The sequence below is a fragment of the Triticum dicoccoides genome, chromosome 7A (assembly GCF_002162155.2).
Source record: "Triticum dicoccoides isolate Atlit2015 ecotype Zavitan chromosome 7A, WEW_v2.0, whole genome shotgun sequence".
Lineage (NCBI taxonomy): Eukaryota > Viridiplantae > Streptophyta > Magnoliopsida > Poales > Poaceae > Triticum > Triticum dicoccoides.
In genome coordinates, this window is record NC_041392.1 from 672,895,869 (window position 1) to 672,905,707 (window position 9,839).

At 39.0% G+C, this 9,839-nt stretch overlaps 1 protein-coding gene and 1 pseudogene across 1 annotated transcript; both read right to left on the reverse strand.

Annotated features, from left to right (window-relative positions):
- Positions 1-3,016, reverse strand: part of LOC119333856 — a 37,981-nt pseudogene extending 34,965 nt beyond the window's left edge.
- Positions 2,895-6,317, reverse strand: LOC119331711 (glutathione S-transferase-like). Its single transcript, XM_037604877.1, has 9 exons — positions 5,765-6,317; positions 5,159-5,200; positions 4,648-4,733; positions 4,484-4,555; positions 4,160-4,213; positions 3,984-4,059; positions 3,770-3,831; positions 3,366-3,425; positions 2,895-3,253 (listed from the first exon to the last, which is right to left on the reverse strand). The coding sequence occupies exons 1-9, from the start codon at positions 5,844-5,846 to the stop codon at positions 3,146-3,148; spliced, it is 642 nt and encodes a 213-aa protein (XP_037460774.1). The 5' UTR covers positions 5,847-6,317; the 3' UTR covers positions 2,895-3,145.
- Positions 6,318-9,839: the final 3,522 nt, after the last annotated feature.

Here is a 9,839-nt window from a genome sequence, read left to right on the forward strand (position 1 = left end):
TCTCGTTGGGTTCGACGCTCTTACTTATCGAAAAGAGCTACAATTGATCCCCTATACTTGTGGGTCATCAATTCCTACATAAGAGCCTTCCTTTTCAGATCTTGAGGTAAAAGAGGGTGTTGGGGATATTTGTTTTCGAGATACTACTCAACAGAAAGCAAGAAATTGTGTTGTCAATAAACCAAAAAACCGGAAAGAAACAAAGAAAACCAAATAAAAAGAGAAGGGAAAGGGAAAGGGAAAGGGAAAAGCAAAGAAACTGGTGCAAAATAGTGGAACATAGTGAAAAATGAAGACGAAAAAAGCCTAAGATAAACAAGTATAGAAACAAATAAAACTAAAAAAAATGAAAAACAAAACGAGGAAAAAAACTAAAGAAATTGATGCCAAACAGTGGAACGGTTGTGAAAACTAGGAAAACCGATAAAACCAAAAAAGAAACCCAAAGAAAATAAAGAAACCCCGATGGAAGGCGGCAAATAAACAAAATAAACCCAAAGAAAATAAAGAAACCCAAGAAAGAGAGAAAACCACTGAAAAACAAACAAAGGAAGAAAAATCAGTGAAAATCGAGAAAGTAATGAACAAAACTGGTCAAAAACCAAAGGAAAACAGAAAAGTAAAGAAAAACCAGTGAAGAAACAAAAACACCAAAAAGAAAAACAACGAAAAGACACAACGAACGAAACCTAGCGGAACCCAATGAACTCAATCAAAACCTAGCAAAGAAAAAATAGACGAAAATGAGTTGACCCAGTAGCTGCACGTGTCAGGAAATCCTTTAGTGAGATGGAAGATACATTCACGTTGAGCGAGATACACACTTCACAGTATAAGAATGCATGTAGCCATAGCCAAATCAATACCAACCATGTTATGTTCCGGCCCACAAGGGCATATGCAGTCCACATTGTCCATTTGCCATAGTTACCGCAGACTAGAACAGTGAGAATCTACCTAGATCGGCATTCTTCAAAGCAAAGTTATGCAAACTCACTCACAAACAAATTAGTGCATAACTTTGTCAAGACACCATAGTATGGAATGTGATTATGCTTAGTTACCGTTTCGAAGATAGGCATCAGATACATGGTGACGCCAAAAAATATTGTCGTCCATCCCATATAAGTGTGTGACCACACGTTCCTGAAGACTACCATGTTAAACAACCATCCAAGCAACGCCATGCTTGTGACCACAACAATGATGATGTCGATGAGAGTGTTTCAATAAAAGTCGGTGAGGACGTGGATAATAAAGACGACCACATATGCAAACTCGAATATGATATCAATTTCGTGGTGACCATGACCGGGATGTACAGCCATGTAAGAGTATGGGTTCTCTGACCCAAACTGCTTAGTGTTCATGATCCTCCAAAATGTAGGGCTCTATTCAAAATGTTTTATTATAAACATATACACATTTGCATTGACCCGTAGTTGTGTGCTTGAGAGAGCCTAGCGGGCAATTAATATGAACGGAAATAAATTATATCAACAAAAAATTCTATTTTGAAAAAGTTTGGGCCAAATAAATGAAAACGGGATAAAACGTCAAGAGCAGAGAATAACAGGCTCGCAAGTGGATGGACAATGTCCAAAACTTAATTTGGTTGGACCAAATAAACCAGAATATTTTTTGGACTTAAAGCATGTTAATATATATTTTTATAATAAACTTTTATACTTATTTAAACTAGTTGTATGATACCATAGTTTTACTTAATACAATTTTTCCATTCCTTAGCGAGCATAAGTAACAACATAGAAGTGTTTTTCAATAATAATTATAGCGCATTATGAAGTTTTATTATATATCACTAAAATTTAATTTCTCCTAAATTAAATTGTATGATATAACAAAAAAATCATTTTTTAAAAAACATTACCTATATATTATATAAAATATATTTGCATGTGTGTGTGTTCATATATAAATTAATATAATTAGATATCATGATAGATATTTGTAAAGTATACAATCTAACAAAAATATCAATAGTGGTCCCTAGTGTGCTACCTCGTCCGAAATTAACTGTTGCTGAAATGAGTGTAGTTAGCCGTATTTTAGTGTGTAGATTATTCAGGACCACGGGAGTAGAACGGTGTTCATAAAGCTTCAACTTATGCCTACCACCCTAATCGTAGACATAGCCAATCGAAACGTTGTTCTAGATCATATCTACCCCTGTTTATTCTTCCTTCTTCGTATGGTGTAGGCACGCGCGTGTCTATACCTCTCTCTCCCCGGGAAAAGCCCTTTGATTCCTTGGTGTATATAAACTTAATATGATTTTTTTTAGAATTAAAGAAAATCCAGAGTTCTTTTTGGAATAATCTTGACTTACTTTTGCACTAGTATATAAATTTTCATGAATAAAAAATCACCGTTGACTTCAGTATGAAAAAAAAAAACTTATTGCTACATAGAAGTCATTGTTCACACTTTTTTGGCCTAATGTTTTGTTTTTTCACCGTGAAGTCAACGACGGTTTTTCTTTCATGGAATTATTTTTACGAGTACAATGGAAGACCAAGTTTATTTCAAAAATATTTTCAATTTCTTTTTACCTTTTATTGAATTACTAAAGATTTTTCATATAGGATGTATATACACCCAAGAATCAAACGTTCCTGTCCTCTCTCCCCTGACTTTCGTGCTGCTCGTATTCACAAAACACGCTACTTCCAGCCCAAATCCATATGTAACAGCCTGCGGACTCGATTCCAGGGGCATAAGCCGCCAGGTTATTCTCCTTGGTTGGACGCGAACGAATGGAACCTCGCAGTATATTTTACAGTTTTTTCAACTGCACAGAGAAAATAGGCGAAATATAAATATTGAAATCGGCAATCCAGAGTTGAAGACCATCACTATGTTCACCCCAGCAGTACACACAGACGACATTCCAATTTTATTACTCATGAGCACACTGATAGAGTACTGGACTGCCCTGCTTTACCTGAAGTGCACATACAGATAAATCAACTGCAGCCTGATATTCTTTTCCCATTGAGGGGAATTGCATTATTCTCAACTAATTCACTTCTACAAGACCGAGCTTCTTGTACATCCATGGACACCAGAAGAACCTCAGAGTTTTATTACAAAGTACAAACGCCTCGAAAAATAGCTGCATTTTTCACTGAGGGAGCGAAGGCGCGTCTGGCTGGTTTTCAGGGCGTGCCGCTTGAAATGCTGGGATTTCCATGTATGCTTTGTAAAATCTCTCCAAATGTGGATATTTCGACTGCGAGGAAACAATTGCTTCTTATCAGCAGATAAGCATAGGAAGTTGATTCAAGGGTGATGATTTATTTCTACATGTGGAAGACTGAAACAACAGATCAGAGGTTCCGTACCATGTCGATGTCGAAGCGCGTCATGCCAGCGTGTATCTGGGGCGCAAGGAACACGTCCGCCTGTACAGCGAAACAAAATATACAAGGACAGACTAGTCAATAACTTACAATGAACGGTTCAGTAATTAAAGTGTCCAGCTGGGACTGAATTGATAATCAAATTGTAATGCATCTGCTATCTTAGGCATATAGCAGAGAGGGCATAATCAGTGTATCAGGAAGTTGTCGAGAAATAGAATGACTTGATCTAAAATATGCTTCCTCCGTTCCAAAATAGATGACTCAACTTTGTACTAACTTTAGTACAAAGTTGAGTCATCTATTTTGAAACGGAGGGAGTATATTGTTAGAATAAACACGATATTTATCAAAACAAAAAACAAAATTGAGCACAAAGCACAAACCAGTTGGACTTCATCTCCAGTAGCAAATTTACTGTCACATCCTTCCAGAAGTTTTTCAATTGCTATGACGAAAGAGACAAAAATGTTGAGTACTACAGCACCCTTTGTTATGGTAAACTTTTGCTTTTGGAGTTGTAAGAGAAATGTGCTGAAGGAAACATGGGTGATATGCTGTTAAACAGAAAAGTCGATAACAGAGCGTTGGAAACCATACCTCTAAATCCCTTGTCAATGTAATGATGCACTATCTGAAGGCTCTCATCGGAGGCCAATTTGCCATTAATCAACCCCTAGATACAAATAGCTCACAATAAGGTTGTGTTTGGAATATTGCACCAGTATTTTAGAACAACGTTTTGCCAAACAACAGCTGAGTGTAAGTGACCTTACGATAACAGCGTAACACTGAAGAGGTTGAATGCTCGAGCACACAATGTTTGCAATCTGCAAAAAATAAGAAATCCATAAATGTGCATTTGTTTGGCATAATTAAACAAGTAACCAGAAGCATGACATTTCTAGAACTTTGCTGCTCCTTTCCCCTTTTCAGCATTAAGTGTATGGTGCAAACATAGCATGGAAAACTGATTGAACACTTCAGTTGGTTTCAGTATAAGGTCCCTTTATCGAAACAGTTGGTTTCAGTTTATAAAATCAGAGAACAGAAGAATGAGTTAAAGTCAGTACTCAAACGACTACTGGCAGAACATGTACCTGCAGATTAAGAGCCTTCCTTTTCAGATCTTGAGGTAAAAGAGGGTGCTGGGGATATTTGTCTTCCAGATACTATTCAACAGAAAGCAAGAAATTGTGTTGTCAATAGCACTAGAAGGCTGGAGCACAAACAATAAGAAACATGACGAGGAGCTACTATTCACCAATATGATTGCAAGAGAGTCTGAAACCAATATGTCCCCATCTTGTAGTGCTGGCACATACTTAATTGGATTGATTTTCTCATACTCTACAAGATGATCACAAGAAGAACAGTCAAAGTAGTATATACTCAACAAACTATACCTACTCAACAGAAAGGGAACTCCACAGTAATCATAATTGCAAAAACGAGAAATATCTCGGAAGGTACTCGTATTCAGTTCTCCCCTTTGATCCAGCAGAGTATGCAGCACGAGTTTAATCCTGATATCACTGTAATGCTCTACGTATTGTCTGTATCTCTTCTGTTAATAGGGATCAGCAGTATGCAATGAACCAATAATTTTAGATGCTGATCACTGCTACTATAGCTAGAACTATTAGTCAGGATAATTTCCTGATGTTGCAACTTATCGATTAACTATGCCGCACAATTATTTGACACTATGTATCGCCCTCTTCCAGACAAAGAGTGTATAATTGTAAAAGAAAAAGGCGTTTCTTGCTACTAACCTGTATCATTCCATGCCACCGCCCTGTACTCATATTCCACGCCTTCATTATGGAGAAGATAGTACAGTTAGCAAATAACAATGAAAATTTTCAATAGAAATGCTTTAAACTTGAGTGCTTCAACTGGCGGTCGGGTTTTAGCAATACTGAGACTTTATAATATATTTTGGGTTGATCGAGTTTCGTTACAATTATACTAGTATATCCTAAACAAAGCCATTGGCTCTGCCTACTCCAACTTTGGGTTAATAAGGATTTAAATACTCCATTTTAACATATGCAAAGCTGCGCATTTTTACTTGACCCCACGACGGCTGGACCAACATTTCCACAAGTCAAATAGTTGGTTCACTCATAGCAGTAGCTACAAATCCCTGGAAGCAAAGGAACTAATCATCCCCACAAAGACCTTTTGGACTAAAGCAACGATGGATTGTGCCCGGATTCATCATAGGAAAGAGATCGCCACCACTTGGGAACGACCATGGCATACACCTGATCGCTAACCCCCAAAGAAATCTTCCCAGTTACTTTCAGTGAACATGGTGGTAGCTCTCTGCAAGGGGAACAAGGATTCGATGGGTGGTGGCTCTGTTTTTTGGTTACCTTTGAGGGTGAGGGCGATGCGGACCCGGTAGGAGCAGGAGCTGATCGCCGCGCTGTACAGGACGGGCTTCATCGCTGCCATGGCCAACGCGCAGCAGCACTAGCTCCTGCCTGCTGGTGAAGGAGTGAGCTGTGACGCCGGACAAGAGTGGACGGACGCTGCAAGGTGAGGATGGACAACAAGACAAGCTGACCATCCCCAGATCCAGAGAGCATCCATGTTCGAGTTATGCGGAGACTTGGGCCGGGTCGGGCTAGCCCGGCACGGCGCGTCCGTGCTTCGGGCCGGGCCGCGTTGGGCTCGGGCCAGCCTGTCGTGTCGTGCTGTCGTCAGACCGTGCCGGCTCCTGCCGCCCCGCCAGGGACTCTGTCGTCGTGGTCACGCTCAAGCAGATCGTCGCTGATTAGCTGGGCGCCGCGCGACGCAACGAGGCGCCCGGGCTCCGCGGTGGCCACCGTCCGCCATGGCCGCTGCTGCTGTGGTCGCCGAGTGCCCTGAGGCGCGGCGACGGGCGCCCGTGACATCGAGGTGGACTCTGGGGGGATGCTCGCGGGCAGCGCAGCAGGGAATGCGATGGAGACGGAGGTGGCGGCGCTGAGGTCCAGGGTGAAGTTATCGAGAGAGAGACGAGATAAGGGAGAGAAAGAGGAATACTAGTACATGATTTGGGATCTGATTTTGACCAGTCAAAGCTATGTGGCTTTCACGCATAGTCTTTTTTAGAAGAACTTGTGGGGAAGTATCAGGTGATATCAGCACACTTTGAAAACATCAAAGTTAAGTGTGTCAAAAAAAATATGTTCACAAGATATATGTCTATAATGCCTAAGTTTTTTTAAATCAAAATTCTAAATACAGAAAAGATACCGAACAAATATAAATCCAGCATCAATAGTGTCAAAAAAGACAGAAATAAAAATTTGACACTCTTCATGCTGGATTTGTCTTTGTTGTGTCTCTTTATGGATTTTGAATTATGACTTGAATTTTTCAGGAATTGCACATACGTGTCCTGTGGACATCCCCAAAAAAATCAGAACTTTTTAACACAACAAAATTTGATACTTTTAGAATGGGAACATGAGTGTATTCTAGTATTGGTATCACTAGATATTCTGTCTAGCTTTCACTTGATGTATAATGCAAACTATAGTGTGTTTAGATGTGTTGGGAGAGACAGTGGTGCTCTCTACAATCATATATGACATTGTGGGCCTTCACCATGTCAGGTCGTGTTCGTGCTGGCCCAGCATGTAGTCTAGGGTCGTGTTGCCCATTGCACTCAGCTCTTAGGCCCAGGACAACATGCTACCTTGGGCCATGCCAGCCTGGCACATCAACCATTGGGTCATGTCGGGCCTGGGTTGTGTCAAGTATGGCCCAAGTCTCGGCATTAATCCCGATGCTAGCGAAGAAACAACAAAAGTAGGAGTGCTCACCATTGCTCTGCCAACCATGGGCTCCAAGACTTGAATGTTTTACATGTTATAAGCATTCATTTTCTCACAGAGAAAATAGATACCGATATGTCCACGGTACAATGTAGATTCATAAGAATAAGTATAATAAGGAGATTATAACCCTCTTGTATGACACTTTTGCATATGTGAAGGAGAGATCTAGAAAAAAACAAAGGGGTGAGCTTTCAAGAAAGAGTCATGCTCTATGTGTGCTCCTAGGCAAATATTATACATACGAAAAAAGAGCAAGAGAGAATGTTGAAAACCAATAGTCTACTACCTCTGTCCGGGTTTATTAGTCCTCCTTGTATTTTGGGTCAAACTTTGACCTTCGATTTAACTAGCAAAAAGTAAGTTATATCCCATAAAAGTGATACATTGGAAACTTATTTCAAATGCAAATTCAACACTATAAGTTTTGTTACATAGAACCTATATTTTGCCAGTCAAATATAAGGTACAAATTTGGCACAAATATGAAAGGGGCCAATAAACCCTGACAGAGGTAGTACCTTACTATACTATACATGATGGCTCAGATGACATGTCAACTGCATATAGTCATCATTCAGCTAAACTATTATCCTTGCCTTGTGCCCGGGGTATCTCATTGTCTCTGCACACATTATGATTTGACTAGACCATGATGGCGCTCGTCCATTGGGTTGGGTTTCCGTGCAATAGTATAGCCAATGTATAAGTTTCCATGCACCACTTTCTCCTTCCTCTCTCTTGATGTCACCTTATGGTCAAAAATCAAAAGATTTAAAAGGTTTATTTTCAAAAGAGTGGATGTCATTTAGCTATGTAGAATCCTATAACTGAAGGAGAAAGCAATACCACTTTACATGCCCCACAAATAAGCCAAATTTGGCAATTCAAGTTGTTGTTGCGTATTTGGAAAAAACATACATTTTATTCCAATCAAACATGTCAGCTAGATTTCCTTTCTAGCCACTCGAAATATTTTTTTTGTTCCATGATACACTCGTCTTCTCAAAAGAGAAATCAAAACTCACCACCCAGCTTCTAATTTTGTTATTTGCATCATGGATATCTAACCTTTGAGATCATTGTGAATTTAAGAATGTGAAACAGTCACTTGATACTAAAATTGCGTTATTACATCGAAAGAAAAATAAACATTGTTAAACAAAAAATACTAATTTCATGTGCATGAAGCACAATTATTGGTTACAACATAATAATGTAGCATGAAAGGTTAAAAATGTTCTGCAATGAACAATATCATAAGTACTCCCTCCGTCCCATAATATAAGAGTGTTTTTTACACTAGTGTAGTGTCAAAAACGCTCTTATATTATGGGATGGAGGGAGTACATCATACGTACATATCTACTAAAAATTGACGGTCCTCTCTTGTGGCAGCAACAAGTCAAATATTTCTTTTTCCTATCAGTGTCGGTTCCTCATTGCTCACTATGATCTGCTGCCATTATGCATGTGTCGAGGAGATATAAATCGTTGACTAGTTTTTCTCATGTTTGGTTGCTGCAGAAATCCTCTCAACAATATACTCATCAAACACACAACATAAACCAACCTCATATGCTTGCACAAAAGGTATCATGAATTCCTCACTATGCATGGATCATTATACAACCAAGGATGAGTAGCATGATATTTCATTTGGGGATCACACACATTCTTCATACCAATTAAGAATCAGAAAGTGAGGAAACAATAAGTAACTTGCATCTTATACCTTAATTAAAATAGTAAATAAAAAGAGTAGATAGTTGTGGTTCTGATGCTATAAGGGATCTCCAAATTTCTACTTATATGTATATGACATGAAATCTCCATAAGCTACATATATGCTACCAACTATAGGTATATATGTATTATGTTTTTTAATTTAACTTTCAATCATTCCTATAGAAGTCATATTTTTTAAGATCACCAGAAAACACACTAATATGGTTGTAGATGTCGTTTACCTCTAGGAAATTTAACATTTGTGCACTAAAAAGAGAGATAATGACCTAAATATTCGTTTCACTTTACCTGATTTTAGGAACATGTGTGCGGGAGAGATCCTAGAGTTATTCTTCTCCTTCTATGAAAACATGTTTCTCTCCTTCTTTGTTAAGTGAATCATGATAGATTACCCTCATGCAAACTATTGACTAATAAAAGCATTGGTACTTGTAAGCTTATTAAAATTTAAATTATTGAACAACCACTTGTCCTAAAATTGTATGTTACAACAGATAACTCACATGATATAATACAGTTTCTAAAATCGTAGGTTGCAACAAATAACTCAGGGCATGATATGAAAATCATGTCGCCCATCTCAGTCCATAGGACATGAAAATTAAAACCAAATTTCAGAAGACGGGGTGAGGAGAGAGAATGCTTATAAATTATATCATCCACTTTTGATTCTGTCAATGACATCTCCGGGAAATTGGTGAGGGGAATCGATGGAGAGTAGATGAGGGGAGGGAGTCTGGTGCTTCCTAAGTGGAGGAGCAAGGGTATAGAGGTACTGGCAGATTGGAACCTCGTGCCCACACACATATCTCCTCTTAGCCTGCCACAACAGTATATCGACTATGATCACGGCGACATAGATCGGTGGGATGGA

What these genes read in the sequence shown, in the direction of transcription:
- LOC119331711 (XM_037604877.1), bottom strand. Translation starts at nt 5,846, where the DNA reads ATGGCAGCGATGAAGCCCGTCCTGTACAGCGCGGCGATCAGCTCCTGC. An exon ending in CATCGCCCTCACCCTCAAAG is followed by an intron (nt 5,201 to 5,764) that starts GTAACCAAAAAA and finishes TCCATAATGAAG; the next exon opens with GCGTGGAATATGAGTACAGG. An exon ending in CGCGCTTCGACATCGACATG is followed by an intron (nt 3,254 to 3,365) that starts GTACGGAACCTC and finishes GTTTCCTCGCAG; the next exon opens with TCGAAATATCCACATTTGGA.